This window comes from Chaetura pelagica, unplaced genomic scaffold (assembly GCF_000747805.2).
Source record: "Chaetura pelagica isolate M959 unplaced genomic scaffold, ChaPel_1.0 scaffold11, whole genome shotgun sequence".
Taxonomy (NCBI): Eukaryota; Metazoa; Chordata; class Aves; order Apodiformes; family Apodidae; genus Chaetura; species Chaetura pelagica.
Genome location: NW_009952694.1, coordinates 7,787,771 through 7,806,955, shown reverse-complemented (window position 1 = coordinate 7,806,955; position 19,185 = coordinate 7,787,771). Strand labels below are relative to the sequence as shown.

At 35.9% G+C, this 19,185-nt stretch overlaps 1 protein-coding gene across 1 annotated transcript in view; it reads left to right on the top strand.

Annotated features, from left to right (window-relative positions):
• CEP128 (centrosomal protein 128kDa) overlaps nt 1–19,185 on the top strand; it is a 112,874-nt gene that overhangs the window by 56,113 nt on the left and 37,576 nt on the right. The window contains exons 17-18 of the mRNA XM_009993920.1: nt 68–127; nt 1,639–1,831. Of these exons, the coding sequence (XP_009992222.1) occupies nt 68–127; nt 1,639–1,831 (253 nt within the window). The remainder of the gene's footprint in view (nt 1–67; nt 128–1,638; nt 1,832–19,185) is intronic.

Below are 19,185 nucleotides of genomic sequence, written 5' to 3'. Positions count from 1 at the left end.
CTTTCTACTTCCTGTGTCTTAACTCCTGATTTTTATGTCTATTTCTTTCTTCCCTACTATTATATAGGCAATATCACTTACACCAATGGTGCTGAATGATCCTCATCGCTGGTTAGCAGAAGCAAAGGTATAGTCAGACCTCCTGAAATTTTGCAGAATAAGCTAATATCCATAATCATTCAGTTGAAAATATTTGTGAAAAGACATTTGGAGGTGAAAAGGAAAATTACAAAACCATTCCTTTGGCAACAATTCTGCTATTTCCAGACTGCTCTCTCAACTGATGGAATTTCCAAATTTTGCTATCAACAAGAAATAACTGTCTCTATAGTAAAATAAATAGCAAGGTTGTTTTTACAAAAAATGTATTGAAGTAACTGCAGAGAAAGCCTTTAGATCTGGTGCAATTATTTTTAGACAAAACCACCGTGAGAACGTAGTCAGCAAATTAAGTTTCTCTTACAGGGCTATAACAAGTCAAGAAACTATTTTAAAGAATGGTATTATTTATTAAATCTAAAAGATATTAGAATGAACTTCCTTCCCTATTTGTTTGAAGCTTTTGAATCCTGTAATGTGGGGGGGTGCACACATGCTTGAAAACTTCTTCAGAGTGATAAATGTTAGGTTATAAACCTTGCCTTTTATTTTGAAGCTTTCTTCCTGCACCCCTAACTCACACATATAAACACATTTCTTATCTAATATCCTTTAAACGGAGTAATTTTCATGTGGTTTTAGTTGTTGTTTTTTTCTGATCGTAAAAATGTCAAAGCCACTGAGAAACTGACTTAAGAAAAAATTGCAACTATTTGCATGTAAGATAATTTAAGGTTCTTAAGTCTATTTAAGACCTGTTGACCAAGAAAGGCTGCCACTAGATAGCAGAGATAAGATCAGAGTGAAAGGAGAAATGTTAGGCAGGAAGTATTTCCTTAATTTAAAAAAATGAAACTGATGTATTATTTAAAGACCTTCCAAAGAGCATCTAATAATAATTTACATAATTTTCTTACCTAAGTTTCTTTAGCTGTTAGAGGGAAGTCTAGAACAAATAACTCCTTAGCCTGCCCTCCCTCTCCCATTTTTTTCCTTTTGTTTTAACTAGGCCGAGTAAGTATTCACTTTTACCACTTCTAGATTTCCTTTGACTGTGACCTGTCTTATCTATGAGCTCTCTTTTCTTTTTTCTCTACATAAACCTTAAACATGAACTTTTGCTGACTAGAAAGGATTGACATCACCTTTAAAAAAAACGAATAAATGCTTTAAATTTCTTCAACATAGAGGACTAAAGGTATTTGGAAAGGAAGGAGTATCTCTGGTGTCAATTATATACACTAATTCAATGTGAATTTCCATACTTTCCCTAGTAAACCCATTCTTATGATTAAAAATAAATATGTGTATTGCTTCTTCACATGCAATTATCAGCCAAAAATATATCTGGTTTTTGAGACTCTGAAGGTCAAAGTATGTCCTCTTAATATATCAGAATGTCCTCTTTTATGATTGTTATTCAATAATAGGTACAAATGAGTAATCTAAGACACCAAAGATAATTTATCAGTTAACATTTATGTTGTTGTATTTTCATTAGCATTCTTTACGCTTTACTGTCCTGTTTTTTTAACGTAGACTAAGCTTCAGTGGCTGTGTGAGGAGGCAAAGGAGAGGGAAAGTAAGGAAAAAAAGCTGCGACACTACTTACTGCAGAGCCGAGAACATCTCAAGCACTTTACACAGATGAAGGAGGCTGAACATCAGTCTCTCTTTAAACAGATAAAAAAGCAAGAAAAACTTTTGGAAGAAGTTCACAAAGAAAAGAGAGGTATGTTCCTGGTTCCATTTTTGTTAAGAAAAGGGAGAAAGAATTTTAAAATTCTACTAACTATAATTCCTATGTGACCTTCAAGTGTATTTAAGCAACTAGTTATTACAAACTTTGATTTGGCAATGTGGTACTGATCGCCACAAAATCAGGTTTCTTTGTTTTCGCTTGCTGACAAAAAAGGCAAATTTAATCAACTACGTTTCAACCCAGTACAATGACTGAATAACAGATGCATTTGCAGCATGGGCAGTGGATACACAAGTTATTTTTCAACCTGAGACATTCCACGACCTGGGAGAAGAGGAATAATTATACAAGAATCTGAGGCAGCATTAGTAGATAGTGCTGCTTTTATCTGTCAAAAAGAAAGAGCCCACAGCAATCCCAACTCCTGTGGAATTACTTTTTTTTTGTTTAAGTTGTACATAGAAAGAACTTTAGTAAATTTTCTTCTCATCCCCTCTCATCCCTTATTCTGTGTTGCAAAATGGAGTAAGATATGCGTTGTTTCTAATTAAAACAAATGACATTGTATGTGGAATACCACAGAAGCCTCTCTTGTCATATAGATCTTATTCTAGAGTATTGTGTGGGAGGCTTAGTGCTAGCATCCATACCATCCATTCTTGCCATGAAAGGGGAAATACTAATCAGATTTTACTGAGCATTGTAAAGTTCTGGTAGAGATGGACTTCTCTATTCCCAGCCAAGAGCCATTTTTTTAATCTCAGCTCAGATACTTGTCGTTTAGTGTTATAAAGTTTCTTGAAGATTGACTTTGAGCAGAATGTTTTTAGGACTGGAGCCTTCACCCTGAGCTTCTTATTCTAGAGTCTCAGGAAGACAAGAAGATCTATCTTTTGTCATTCTGCTTTTCATCTGTATACAAGCTTATTTATACTGTGTTACTTGCAGCTTAACTAAACACATTATTTCAATGAAGAGTATTTTTATAATAAAACCAGAGCATTATAGCAGACTTGGAACATAAACAATTTACAGCACATCTTTATTTTCATTCTTAAAACCATATTTTCTGCTGTCAGAAATCAGTACTTTGTGTGTGGAATGGATGTGAGAGTGGATGCTTATTAAATCCAAGCTTAGGTGAAGTGTAAATTTTGAAGAGTAGGCTTGGTCTCAGCCAGGAAAAATCCATACATGTTGTTCATTTGGGTTGCATCAGTAGCTCTTACAGTCAGTTCAGAATTTATTTGTGAAGTTTATCTTCAAAGGTGTATCTTATTTATTGTCATTACTGCTTTTAGAAGACAGCGCTGCATCTTTACCTCTCTGATATTTAGAAGCTTCCTTTAATTTTCAAGACGGATTTTTACTAAGTGCTTGGAAAAACTACTTAGAAATTGTGCACTTCTACTGACCAATAGATGACAGATCTGAGCAAAACCAGAATTAACAGGTATCAGTGCCTGCCTTTCACATGACCACCCACAACATCCTGCTCTCTAAATTGGAGAAATATGGATTGGATGGATGGACTATTCAATAGATAAGGAATAGACTGGATGGTCATGTACAGGGGTTAAGTGTCAATGGCTCTATATCCAATTGAAGATCACTGATAAGTAGTGCCCCTAAGAGGGCTGTACTGGGACCAGTACTGTTAATATCTTCATTAACAACATTGTGGGATCAAGTACATCCAGAGCATGTATGTTATACATGGTCACCATCCCTGGAGGTATTCAAGAAATGTGTAAATCTGACATTTCAGGGCATGCTCTTGTGGCCAAGGATGTGGCATGTGGGTTGTTTTTTTGTGTTGTGGGTTTCTTTGTTTGTTTGGGTTTTTTTGTGTCTTCTTTTTGACGATTGCACTTGGTGATCTCAGAGGTCCTTTTCAACCATGATGATTCTGTGATTCAGTGCTTTATTTAGCTTTAGCTGCTGTGGTGTCACAGGCCTTCCAGCAGCAGGTCCTCTCCTCTTAATAATACTCAAGACTTTAAAATGAACATTTGCTGAATGAATAATTGGAGGCAGGGAAACCAAATACAACTAAGATTTACCATAGATAATCTGAGCCAAACTTATTTCATAAATTTGATAAGATGGCTGGTAGCTACCGAATAACTGATAGACATAATAGAAGTGTGGCTGTCATCTGTATAACATACAACATAGGACTGTTGGAAGTGACAAATGGCAATGTGAAGTTTAAATATTAGAATGATAAATTAGAGTAAGGACTGTGCTACTCTGAGTGACAAAGGTGTAGTTATTAAAAGGGATGTTGGTCAGTAGACCCCTCTTCATGAGTGAGCTTACTATGACCAGGAGGACTATGATAATGGATGTTGAAGCATCAGAAAATATGGTGGCTTTGTTGGTACATGGAGTAAGTGGAATAGCCTTGGGGTCATTTAATTTCATTTACGTGATGCCAAGAACGAAATTTAATGTATTATATATTTTTACCACTTTTTATACCAATTTTTAATTTGAACCTGGAATCAGAAATTCATTATAATGTTCACAAACACTGAAGAAAGTTTTGAGAACCTTTTGTTAATGTGCTAAGAAATAGGCAGGTTGACTTAGTATTCGATATCACTTTGCTGTACCACTGACTTAAATGACAGTGTATGCAAGAATAATGGACTTAGAATCTACATGTCAATTTAATTGGCTTGTTTCACAGTAATACCAACATATGTTGTTCTTTTTAATTTGAAAGCTATGGCCTTCATTACACCAATAAGTTGGTAGACAGTAGAGGAAAAAAAGAATGCATGACTTAATGTGAGTTCTGAGTGCTGCTATGCATGAATTGATACACCTAAGTGTTTATAAATGTCTTTTTTTATTTTAAAAAAAGTTGTAAGACTAAACATGGCTATTTACATTTATTGGATAAATGCTCTTACATACTGAATGAAAAGCCCAGGTTTAATTATGATGCAACTAGTAGAATGTAAACGTGTAATCAGTTTAATGTGTAAATGACTTGAACATGAAAATTGGAAAGCCTACTTTCCCAAAGGAGAAAAGAAGACATGGCTAATAGCATAAAAAGGTGTTAAGCAGAAAGAAGAAAGCAATATATCAAAATAATAGAAAATTTAAATTAAGGAGACAGAATGGTGCTGTGCTTCTGTTACTTAAAGGTAAAAAACAGAATAAATAATTACAGAATTCTAAGATGCTCAGTAATCAAATTATGGGCAAAATCCAGATGCAGAAATAAAGCAAATGAAGGCAGAATGAATTTACTCTGTATGATATAAAGACTCATCACTTATTTTTTTTAACACCAAAGTATATGTGACAGTATTGCTCAATAAAATGGATTTTAAGTCAAATTTGGTGCAAACAGATAAAAATATTTTCTGCTGCATTTGGAATGCTGCAGATGGAATGATGGAATATTTTATCAGAAAGACTGATTCTGTTAATATCCATGGATGTGATTGTCCCCAGCAACACAAACCACTTGTCTGAGTACTTAATGTAGTCTAAAAATACTCCATTATTTTAAATTTATGTCCATTAGAAGTAATAAAAATAAGGCAGAGAAATTGTGTTCTCAGTAAATTATTTTTTTCATTTCCCTTCAGTGGATCTGATATTATAGCTTATTCGTGTTTTTTTTGGGGGGGAAATAAAAAAAATAGAGATTTATGGTAGACATAATAGGATAAATGTTTACACTGTATTATTGACAAATGTGTTTCTGGAAGTCTTATAAGCCTAAATACATCTACTAAAGATCTTAATGACATAGTTTTTTACCTTTTCTATTCTTCACCAAAGCATTTGTAAATATCTAGGATGTTTTAGGTTTTTGGATCCTCCTTTTGAATTTCTGTAGAGGCATTAACATTATCACATTCCTACCTGTGGTGTTAAACCAACTATGTGCTATAATCCTGAATACTAGAAGTAAGCTAACATAAAGATTAATGAATGAGAGAATATTGAATGAAGGAAAATACAATAATGTATTATAGTCTTTCAGGATTGTTTCCAGAGTAGAAGTTTCATGTCACTTTCATGATGCTTCAAGGTAGGCTGTAGTTTTCTTCCCTTCTTGATAAGTGTACCACCCTGGAGTGTTAAGAAAGGCAGAAGACTAACAATATTTTTAAATACCTAAGAAGTGAATAGGATTTAGGTTCTGATGTCAGGTTTGCAGATTTGTGCTTTGGATACTGTTCAGTGCCTAACAAGTTATTTATCTAGCATGTCACCCAATGGGGTATTTCAGGTAGTAACAATTATATAAAAATAAAAAAAATACTTGTTTTCTTCTCTTGAAGTGATTTTGATCTCATAATCAAATTGATTTTAATAACATTGCACAAAGTATTCAATAATTTAACCAAGTGGACAAGGTCTGAGGAAATATAAGGTATAAATTCCAGTTTCTTAACTAGGTTTCATTTGCATTCTGCAATCACTGAGCATGCTGAGGTCTTCTTACAGATATGTTTCAAAATCAGCTCAAATCACAATGATATTATTATTATTACAGAGAAATGTTTGAAGGTAGGAAAAATATTGTCTTTTTCACATTTTTTTTTTCTTCTTTTTTTCATATATTACCTCATATTGTCCTTATATGACAACACAGTCCTTTCTGTGGCAGCAAGAAAAATGGCAAGGTATTTTAAGGTCATTTCTTATTGAAACAGAAAATTCTTTCTAAGCATACAAGAGAAAATCACCACAATACATGTTTTTGATGGTGAGCTTCAAAATGCATAAAGATTAAATATAGTTACTATTAAAATAATTAATTTCTTCTTAATAATGTTCTTGCCCTTTAAATAATGTTTGGCTTTTTTAATGTGATGGGGGAAGGGAGAGGGAGGACTTAGAAGTTATTTTAAACTTAGCCAAAATGAACCTGCATTCAGAGTCTTAGAAAGATGGAAATAAGCCCAAATCATTTGGAAATCTTACCATGTGGTTTTTTGTATTGGAAAACTGGAAATACCAGTCCTGGAGATGTGTTGCTCTAATAATCTAGTATTTCATGCAACTATTTTTGTTTGCCATTATCTTTCTATGCTTTCTTAAAAATATGGCTGCCATTGTGAAAAAGTGAAGGTAAGAGATGAGATCAAACTAGCTAAGATGTTTTCAAGACTTTCTTTGATTTTATTTTTCTTTCTTTCTGAATCAAATACTTTAAATGCTTATCTGAAACTTCTATACAGATTTACAGTTTAGATAGCATGGATCCTTTAAACATTAAATAGCTGAGTTTATAGTGCACACTAACAGTAAGTCTAAATGTATGAATTTAATCTCTTGGCTTAGCTACACATACTGGAAACTAAAAATTAACAAAAGTAACATGGGGGATGAGGATTTAATATATGTTATATAGGCAGGATGTATTTGTTTATTTTTTTTCTTTCTGTTGTGAATCATTACTTTTTTCTTTAAGCTAAGCTAAAGAGCTGATGTTCTAAGAGCTATTGGGTTTTTAGTTTTTTTACAGCTGTTGAAATTATGGCATAGGAGTATATATAATAGTTTTACCATAATACTGCTTTAAGACTACACAATAAAGAGAATCTTGTAAGTATCTGTGCAACTTTATCAGAATTCCTTGACTTAGCATGGAAGGCATTGTCACACTTTGAGGTTATATAGGATTTCCATACCAAATAGTATCACTGTTTTAGAACTATTAAAAGCAACCAAATAAACCCCACAAAAACAACAAACCAACGAACACTTTCAAGCTTGTGACTTGAATTTAATATTTTCCTGCAAAGTGCAGAACAGGAACATACTATCTGTCACTCAGTCTTCATTACAAATAACATTCCCAGGACACTCTTTAATATCTGATAAGGTGCCTGTTTAATTAAATAATATGCTATTTTACAGGAAATTAATCTGAAGCAAGAGCTTTATCATCCTCCCACCTATTGCCATAAATAAAGTAATTTTAGTCTAAAATACAAATGAAATGTTGGAAATTTGACTAGAAATTAAAAGGAACTTATTATCTAAGATTTTTAATATAATACAGCTTTTGACATTAAAAAGTATTAGAAATCTTGCATATTGCTATATTATATATTCAATATCTTTTAAAATTAGAGCTAATGTCATGGTTTTGCCTAGGATTTATCAGGCTGTATTAGAATACATATTTCAGTGTAGTTCATTAATAAGTTAACAGGTTTTATATCCCTTCAGCTGACATGCATTTTTTTCCCAAAGTGAGTACTGATGATACCATGTTTTTGGAGAACTGAAATTTCAGTTCTATTTCACTAGCTTCAGTCACCAGTAAAAACAACTCTTTATGTTGACTGTATACAATAAAATAGTTGTAATTACAGAATGGACATAACAAGTCACTCCTTGAAAAAAAGGAAAACAAGCTATTTTTTTCTATATAAAGGTTAAATTTACTAAGTGGTTAATAAATCTGTTTGCATTGTTTTCCTTCTAGTGGTTTAAATATGTCAAATTGCTAGGTTATAATCAATTTAATGTACGTATTGCTTTGATTAGCATCTTCAAGGTAATACCTGGTTGTATCTGAAATTCAGTTTTTGTTTACTGTTTTGACTGAATCTACTTGTTTTTTTATTTACAAACTGTGCTTGGTATTTTTAAATGTTTTACAGATTCCGTAATTAAAAACATTTTAAAGGATTTTGCTTTTTGAGTCAAGCAAGGCAAGAAAATTTAACTATCTAGTTCATAGAACAATAATCTATAAAGCTTTTTTTCCAAATAAGTATTTTTCTTTAATTTATTGAAAACCCACTTGTAATAATGGGCACTTATATTTAAATCTTTATTGTGTTTTAAGAGTCACAGTATTTGTCTTGACTGAGTCTATGATATCTTTAGGATAAGTTCATAACATAGTCTAGCTTTGATTTGTATACTTTTGCCTAATTTATAAAGGTCTCCAGTCGCAGGTTATTAAGCACTGTTATTAAAAATTGCTGCTGTAAAACACTGGTTTTTTTTATGGACAGACACAATATCTGAGTCATAGAGATAATGTGCTTGCAGCTGGTTATATAAAAAAAGGAAACGAGAACTAAGGATAATGCTGTGTCTCCTGTTTCCCAGTCTAATTTCTTAATTCTAGACCACCCTTCTACTCTGAGAATTTTTTTTAAAAATACAAACATTCATATCGCAGTACTTATTTTCCAGTATTTGACCATCAGGCTTCTGCAACATTATATACTGCCACTATGTAAGTCTCTGTTTAACAGAAAATTTATAAATGCAAAAGATATTCATTGCATTAATTCTTGTTTCACAATCCTAGCACTTATAAGAATGATTTTTGTGGGGGTTTTTGTTCATTTTTAGTCTATCTGGTAAATTGAGATACCTACTACAAGAGAAAGATACAAAGTACAAAAGCCAAGAAAACACTTGATTGAAATATGTATGTTCTCCATGCATACATGCATACTGCATTAGTGTATTTTTTAAGTACAAACTTAAGATGCCTGGATAAAAGTTTGAATTTCTTATTCTAATTACAGTTGACTAGTTGGCCATAAAACATGACTTTCTTGACTCATTTGAAGCTCTAGGAACAGCAGTTTCTGAAAAGAATGTTTGAATTTTGTGTGTATGGAAAAACATTTCAATTTACAAAGTCATTATGCCATTTCTTGCAAGATACTATATCAAATGAAAAATCCTAATGAAAGCATTTTATTCCAAATACAATATGCTTAGACTCCATGGAGTGCATTTTTATTAAGGAAGAATTCAAAGGACAGAAGTAGCTTAGCACAATCTTGAGCATAATGCAAAGATTGTAAAATTGCCAAAATATTGTTTTAAAATTTCAGAATCAGAAACTGAAGAAATTACTGGTTTAAAAAATATAATTGAAACTTTTTGTCCCCCACTAATAATGTATGCTATGAAGAGCAGTAACACTTTTTGCACAGTTGCAGTCATAATTTGGAAAAACATACTGCAGCAAGGTATTTTGGCTCCCATTACCTTGTTAAGAAATGCTATGAATTTCAAGGAGGTTGAGTTTAGAAGTTTTCTTTTATCTCCTTCTTGAGGTAGGACAATGCTAAGAAGACAGTATCATAGGCATATAGTTTGCTAATAACAGAAAAGCTGAATTTTCGTTCACTTCTAGGTTAAGGCACTATGGTGGCTTTTTAGCTCAAGCAACAATAATTTCCAGAGACCTAGCGTGGAAGCACCCTCCTGCAAAGTACTGCACTCCTAGACTGCTGTCAGTAGCAGTGTGCTTTATCATTTTGTGCTAATGGTGAGATATCTGAAGTAGTAACAAATAAATATGCAACCTTACAATTCGAAGACTGTACTTCTTAGTCTGGATAGAATTCAATAGAATAGAATAATTATTCTGAATTTTGTCCATCTTTCTTCTCTTGATTGATTCCCCCCTCCCCCAAAGGCATTCCTAAAGATTTAATCTATGATGAAAAGTGAGATAAATTGAAATAATTTCTGCCTGGCTTTATGGCGTCTTTACAATGTCATTCTGTATTAATTTCTTCAGTTAAGAGATTGTTAAAAACTGAAAATTACCTAAAAGAGTAATTTTAAAATTCAAACAATTTTGAAGGAAAATATTTAAGTCTACTTTTTTTGCTTATGGAGTAACGAAGCAAGCTTAACACTCAGTGTGCAGGAAAAATTGTAGATAATACTTTATTTCAGAGAATATGGACTCCATTATTGAATTTGTGTATCAGTCTGATGCTGTCAGACAACTTAAACATTTAATTGCCTGAAGAACTGTTAAACTGAGAAGTTTCACTTAGGTCTCTCTCCTTCTATTTTGAGTTATAAAATGCAGCTAAGGATACATTAGCAAATGCATATGCAGATCCAAGGAGAGGTATAGTGGTAACAGAATTAGTATTGGTTCATTAAGAGAACAGATTGTGAGGATATTAAGAATAGTAGGAAAAAAGAAAATTTCCTTCAAAATATAATCTCCTTGCCTTTATACTATGTGTTAAGAATAAGGCTGAAAAAGATACTATCAGAAAGCTTGATGTAATCAGAGAAACCTAGCATGATTAATTTAAAAAATATTCTGAAAGTTGACTATGCTTTGTATTTTATTTTCATCGTTAATTCTGTAGATTGTAATACAGAAGAAAAAAAATCTGGTCCTTATGTAGAGTAAAAGACCTGGCAGCATAAAGGTAATGTTGCAGCAAAGTGAAATACTAGGAGAAAAACTACAAGAAAGAAAAACATATGGGATCCACTGAAAGGATACAAACTTTTGCATAAGAGACATTAAACAATTTCTGAAAAGCAACTTTTGATTTTGGTTATTTTCTTTTCTGAATACAATTTAGAACCATATTTTGACAGTGCAAAACATTTTAGAGCTAGGGCACATTTACTATTTGCTTGGTACCTTTCCAGTCCTGACATTGTTGAACATTTATTCCTAACCTAGGAGATGGTGCCCCAGCTGTTGAAAACCTCTTTGTATGTTTCTGTTTGTTAATATGCATTATAAAGTGTGCTACCAGAGGCATGTGTCATAGAAACTATATCAAGTATTTTGTCAGCTTTGCAAACTTCACTTCTTTCCCAGCAGTTTGTTGATATTAAACAGACATGCAACTATGATGTAAATAGCTGCAAAAATTAGGTGTGTAGGGTATAGAATGTGTTGTCCCATTTACAGTGACAGTTTTGTGGGATTCTGACAGAGTCATTTTGCCTCCTCTTTGCTAAATGTTAATTTAATGTTTCTACCTGTAGAAATTATGTAGTGTTGGGAGAACAGAATAAGCTATTCTATAATGAACATAACTCATTTGCAGCTTTTGTCAACCTCATAATAAGATTTATGTCTGTGTTTGACAAAATTTTATTACTAGTTTATTATACTTCTCAAACTGGATATTAATTTCTCTGTGTATTCTCTCTTACCGTCTTATCTTTTTAATCAGTGAAAACAGCAGTGTAAACTTGGTTTTGTTGTGATCAGACTTTAGGAATTAGACTGATCAGTAATAAAAAGTCAAATTTCACTTGAAAATGGCATATACTCCACCACGCAAGAGAAAAGCAAAGCTCTGGCGTTGCTATTCAGTTTGTTAAATTAGGGGAAAAAAATCAAATAATGTTTATATGCTTGAGCATGAGACACAATTAGTTACTTATGTTTTGGAATCTCCTGCTTTTTTTTTTTTTTTTTTCCTTTTTTTAAGTATGGCTGATTTTTTTTCCCTAAGCTTTATGTATTAAATGGTTTTCTCTGAAAAATTCAGTAGAATTGTTATGCTGCAGAATTTTGCACATAGGTACATGGAGGGAATAATTAGCTTTTGCATTTAGATATTAGAATTTTCAGAAGAAGGTTTTAGATATTAAGTGAAGTGTTGCCCGTCACTGGGAGCTAAATTGTTTATCACCTGAGTTGATAAGTCTCATTGATATATCATCAACTAGTATGGGACAGTACAACAACAGGGTTGTCCTGCAAAGGAAGAAACTCAAAGCCTAATTACAGCTGAGAAAATGAGGGATAAGAGTTACTGTTATGGCTTTCTTCATAATTGCCAGCTTACAGTATCTTGCCTCTTCCTCTAAATCATGTGTGGGCTGATAAGGTGTTACATAAGTGCTAGTTGCATTATCTTGTGATTTCTAATACCTGTCTAATTACAAAGAAGAAACTTCTGTAAACTTGGGCAAGTTCCCTATTTTGCAACAGGACAAACTGACTTCTGTGTGTATGCTTGGTTGAAAAAAATGCTTTCTTAGAAGCTGTTTGTGTCTTAGTGACACATAAGGCCACCAGGTAGAATTAAAAGATTTCTTACAGCAGTTATCAGGGACTGAATCCCACAGAGCTGTAACTGTTTTGTGTGCTTTACTCTTATGACAGTTTATTAAAATGCCCAAGATGCTAAAAAATCCCTTTATTCCTAGATTGGTAGGGAAACTTAATTTTGGGACCAGTATCTTTTGGCTTCCTTTCTTATCTGCTGGCCTTTTCTGTGAATGTTGCAAATGATCATTCAACTCTGATCTTCAAACAGCCCAATTAGAGAGAATGCTTCTAAGATCCTGAGTTATTCATCTCAAGTAAAAACTGTCCTTGAATAGAAAAGCATTCTGTTTTGCAGCTAATGGCCTCCCTTTGTCTGTCTAGCTACTTGAATTGTTCTAGGTGCTTCAAAAAACTTGATAACCTTCATCTTTGACCCTTCCTTAACTGTGAGGTCCAAGATCAGCTTTGTGTATTTTTGCATTAAGATATGCAGCTGCCTTTCAAATGTAGGCAAAAGGAAATTTGCTGATATGCATAAATATGGAAGGGATGATAAACATCAAGAAAAGGAAAAGCCAAGGATATTAAGATAGAGAACTCACTAAAGAAAGTGGCATTCAATTTCCTGTTTTGCCATTTATATATGCATACCATAATTTTTATGTAGCCGCTACACCCATGAAAATAGCAACATAATTTTCTAAAACAAGAAATAACAAATTATCTTTTCAAGCTTGTAATTGCTGAATGAAAATGAATTAAGTTTCAATTTCTTTCCATGTACTCCTGGAAGATTATAGTCATCATCAGAAGGAAATGTTTCTCCATTCAGGTGAGAATTATATGCAGTGACAGAATGATCAACTATATTTTCTGTTTAAAATGTCAGCTGTTCTGGAGACCTCACTTTGAGAACAGTCTTTACTATTGATTTTTTTTTTTAATATAATGCTGATTTTTTTTTTTAGTGGTGTGTTTTTGTTTTTTCTTTTGAGGTTATTTAATAGGGTTTCTAATAAAAACTATGGGAGCAAAAGCCATTGGTTAGTTGGCTTGGGCAGATATGTGCTGCAGACAGCAGTGTGATTACAACTCACACACACAAAACCAAAACAAGGGAGATCGTATTTACCCTGTCATAGATCATAGAATTCCATACAAACTGTGATTTAAATCTATTTTTAAAAGAGTGGCTACACCTACCCAGAGAGAAGCCTGAAATCTTAGTGATTGATGCTCATGGAGACAGTACCAAACCCAAATATAAGTTACGGACTTTCTTTGATGTACCTTTGTTTGGGGTTTGGATTTTGTGTTGCTCAGAGATGTAGAAGTGTGCTTACAGGACAATGTTCCTTAGCTCACATAAGAGGAAAGCATAGACAGTAACAATGCTGGGTTTTCCTACTATAGTCCATCTATTTTTCATATATTTCATCTATTTTTTCATCTTTAGCTTAAGCATGATAAGTTGAAAAAATAGTGATCTTGACACCCTAGTCTTCTGTTTTGTTTAATCATTGGGATCTTTCTTAAAATTGTTGTGGCTATTTGCAGATAGAATTTTACACAAGACATAAATTGATTTGAGGATAGATTCAGCCAATGACTGTATGACTTATTTTTGATCTTCTACTGACTAGAATCTTCTAAAACGGCCTGAGAGAGCTAATGTTGTTCAGCGTGGAAAAGAGAAGAGTCTGGGGAGGTGTTATAGCAGCCTTCCAGTACTTGAAGGGTGCCTGCAGGAAAGATGTAGAGGGGCTTTTTACAAGGGCATGCAGTGAGAGGTGAAAAGGTAATGACATTAAACTGGAATAGGGGAGATGTAGTTGAGACATTAGGAAGACATTCTTCAGTGTGAGGGTGGTGAGACATTGAAACAGGTTGCCCAGGGAGGTTGTGGATGCCCCCTCCCAGGAAATGTTCAAGGCCAGGTCAGATGGGGCTTTGAGCAACGTGGTCTAGTGGGAAGTGTCCCTATGCAGGAGGGCTGGAACTAGGTGATCTTTAAGATCCCTTCCAACCCAAACCATTGTATGATTCTGTGATACTGCAGATTTATGGATGTAGTTTTTGTAAGTAAACATTTAATTTGTAAGCAGGAAATTACAGAATCCTGAAACTCCAAACTGTTTTCAAAGTAGCCAACCAATATATTAATTAAAAATAATTGACAAAAATTAAATTTTGGCAACTCCATTCTTGATATCTGGTGTGTTCTATGTTTATTTTTGTGGCAGAAGCCTTGCATTTCAGATAAGCTTTTGCTTTCCTGCATTAATTTTCTATAGTTTTGTTCAGGGTTTTTTTTTTTTTCATGGTACCATTCTTGACATCTATAGTACCTTTTTCAGACAAGAAATTTCTTTTTTTCTGTTTGAATTATTATTTTATTGTGAATCAATTTTTTTTAATAAGTTAGTAAATAGAGGCATAAAGAGAACTTTAGCCCATAGTGGCTTTCTCTGTCAGTACACTCATAGCTTAGTTCAAGCTTCAAATAAGAAAATTATGGTGATGTCATCCTACAGCAGATGAATCAGATTAAAATTCACATTGCAAGGACACTCACAGGAGATTTAATACTTCTTGCTGAGGAAAACTGCCTGCTTGGGATCAGGATAAATTGGTTGGTTAATGAGACTACCAAAAGCTAAAATACAGGTGGTCTGACTTGATACCGTTTTCCATCTCCCTAGGGAAGAGTTCAACAAATAGCATTTTGCAAACAGAAGGTTTTCTATAGCTCTGCAGCTGTGGCTCACTGATTTCTCAGTGCTTCTGTGCATTAATAGCTGTATGTTGCTTTCCCAGCTGTTTTGATTTTCATGTACCATCTCACTAGATTCTAGAGGAGACCTGTGATTCTATTTGAGCTGTACTAAAGTACAAGCAATACCTGGGACAGCACCTCTGAATTCATAATAGTGGCAGCTGTTCAGAGAAGACATTCATAGCTCTAGATGACAAATCTCCATAACGATTTGCATAGAATGGACAGTTCCTCTTTCATAGACAAAGATGTGTTTGGCAGTCCTTATAAACATTACTACTTACACATCAGTAATTACTCAAGAGCTGCAGTAAGGTTTCATCCAATGCCTATCAATTTCATTGTGATGCTGACACGTGTAATAGATGCCCAGAGCCTATGGGAGGGGTGCATGTCAGCAGGGGAGCACCTGGAGTGCTGCATAATGAAATCCCATCCCTTCAGCTAGTCAGTTAACTTCACCGGAGGCCCAGTTTAAATGTCTCTCTGCAAATGCACACAGCATTGGGAATAAGCAGGAGTTAGAGATGTGTGTGTGTCTGCAGGGCTATGATCTTATTAGCATCATAGAGATCTGGTGGGATGGATCCTATGATTAGAGCATCAAAATGGAGGGTTATAAACTTTTTAGGAAGGGCAGGCAGAGGACATGAGGTGGGGGTGTTGCCCTCTATGTCAAAAACTAGCTGGAGTGCATGGAACTCTCCATGGAGATGTATGAGGAGCCAACTGAGAGCTTATGGGTTAAGATTAAAGAGAAGAGAGGGACAGGTGACATTACAGTGGGGGTTTGCAACAAGCTGCCTGACCAGGACGGCATTATAGATGAGGCACTCTACAGACATAGGAGCAGCTTCACATTCACAAGCCATGGTACTTATGGATGACTTCAACCATCCTGATATCTGTTGGAGGGACAAGTCTGCAGAGCACAAACAATCCAGGAGGTTCCTAGAGTGCGTGGGTGACAACTTCCTTTTCCAAGTAATTGAGGAACCAAAAAGGAGAGTTGCTGTGCTGGACCTTGTCCTAATGAACAAGGAGAGATAGGCCAGTGCCAACCTCATGAAGTTCAACAAGGCTAAGTGCAGGGTCCTGCACCTGGGTCGGCACAACCCCAGGCACAAATATAGGCTGGGGGGAGAATGGCTAGAGAGCAGTCTTGAGGAGAAGGACTTGGGGGTGGTAGCAAGATGAGAAGCTTGACATGAGCTGCCAGTGTGCACTTGCAGCTCAGAGGGCCAACTGCATCCTGGGCTGCATCAAAGGAACTGTGGCCAGCAGGGTGAGGGAGGTGATTCTGCCCCTCTACTCTGCTTTGGTTACACCCCATCTGGAGTACTGCGTACAGCTCTCAAGCTGTCAGTACAGAAAAGACATGGAACTGTTGGAGAGGGTCCAGAGAAGGGCCACCAAGATGATCAAAGGCCTGGAGCACCTCTGCTATGAAGACAGGCTGAGAAAGTTGGGGCATTCAGCCTGGAGAAGAAGAGGCTCTGGGGAGATCTTATAGTGGACTTTCAGGCCCCTGAAGGAAAGCTGGGGAGGGCTTTTTACAAATGCATGTAGTGATAGGATGAGGAGTAATGGTTTTAAACTGAAAGAGGGTAGATTTATGTTAGACATCAGGAAGAAATTATTCACCATGAGGGTAGTAAGGCTCTGGAAAAGGTTGCTTAGGCAAGTTGTGGTGCAGGGTCCTGCACCTGGGTCGGCACAACCCCAGGCACAAATATAGGCTGGGGGGAGAATGGCTAGAGAGCAGTCTTGAGGAGAAGGACTTGGGGGTGGTAGCAAGATGAGAAGCTTGACATGAGCTGCCAGTGTGCACTTGCAGCTCAGAGGGCCAACTGCATCCTGGGCTGCATCAAAGGAACTGTGGCCAGCAGGGTGAGGGAGGTGATTCTGCCCCTCTACTCTGCTTTGGTTACACCCCATCTGGAGTACTGCGTACAGCTCTCAAGCTGTCAGTACAGAAAAGACATGGAACTGTTGGAGAGGGTCCAGAGAAGGGCCACCAAGATGATCAAAGGCCTGGAGCACCTCTGCTATGAAGACAGGCTGAGAAAGTTGGGGCATTCAGCCTGGAGAAGAAGAGGCTCTGGGGAGATCTTATAGTGGACTTTCAGGCCCCTGAAGGAAAGCTGGGGAGGGCTTTTTACAAATGCATGTAGTGATAGGATGAGGAGTAATGGTTTTAAACTGAAAGAGGGTAGATTTATGTTAGACATCAGGAAGAAATTATTCACCATGAGGGTAGTAAGGCTCTGGAAAAGGTTGCTTAGGCAAGTTGTGGTAGCACTCTCCCTGGAGGTGTTCAAGGCCAGGTTGGATGAGGCTTTGTGCAGCCTGGTCTAGAGGGAGGTGTCCCTGCTCATAGAGGGGAAGATTGGAACCAGATGATCTTTAACATCCCTTACAACCTTAACTGTTCTCTGCTTCTAGGATTCTGAAGTCTTTAGGTATGATCTGACACTCCCAGGAGAGCCTCTGTTTTAATAATATGCCACACATACTTGTTTTCTCCCTCTACTGTAATTTCATATAGCCCTTTCTCCTCCTCCTCCTTCTGCCCACCTTGTTTCTCTTCTTATAGACATACTTTCTCTTAGGCCTTGCTTTTACTTGAACCTTGCGATTCATGTGCCATAATGTACACAGCTTGACATAAGAGGAGTAAGATTTTTGGAGAAACAGAAGCCAAGAAAACATTTCAGATTTAAGAAAACTGAATGTGTCTATTTGAAAAAATAAAATTCTGAATGCTTACTGTCAACTATAGTGTGCTCCCTCCAGAAGTGAGATTGTTCTGTGGTTCTTAAGCACTAGTCTCCAAACTTCTTAATCACACCGTATCGGTAATTTCTTTTTGTGAATGCATCCCTAATTATATCTTTATTGATAATATACGTACAATAAATATACATGTGTATTGATAATCAAGAAATATACGCACCTTTGGGATTGCAGCCCCACTGAGCTAGAAGACCATTATACTTTTCACAATGGAGCCATCTTTCATTCAGAAACAGACTTTTTTTTTTTTTTTTTTATCACTTCAAGGTTCACTGATATGTCCATGCCACTAAGTTTCTTTTACTGAAACTGTCCTGGTTTGAGCCAGGATGAAGCCAATTTTTCTTTTTACTGATTTTTTTTTCCTTCAGTAAGCTCTCTTGTAACTAGCAACAGTGTGTTCTGCTAGGCTGATAAGACAGTGGAATGTTTTTCTAACTACTGAGGCTTCAAGGCCGCACCTGCACTCTGCCTGCTCAGACACTATGGGGAGATCTGTGACCCCCCCGTAGGAGGCTGAGTTAGACGGACAGCAAAATTGGCCAAAGATATTCCATTCCATATATCTACGTAAGCTCAGAGGAAGGTCAGAGATCACAGAAGACAACTTCCTTCCTTCTCCTTCTCCCCTTCTCTTCGGTCCACGGCTGGCGTCCGGGGAGGACTCTGCTCATCCATCACTGTCGATCCTCAGGCTGGAGATCTCCTGACCCCCATACCTCTCTGCTTTCTCCAGCAGCAGCTTCGGGATTCCTTGGGACTCTTCCCAGTTCAGGGAAGTGCTGTGGGAGTTGCTGGGGTGGGGGGAGGCGAGAGGCTTTTTGCCCATTCCTGAATATATTTGTATATAATTGTATATATTTCCTTGTATCATTTATTAGTGTTTTAATTAAAGCTGTGTAGTTTAGTTTTCAACCCAGCCAAGTCTCTCTCTTTTTCTCTCTCTCCTTCCCTACCTGGGTGGGAGGGGGAGGGGATCGAGAGCATTGTTGTCGGACCTGAGTCAAACGGTGACAACAA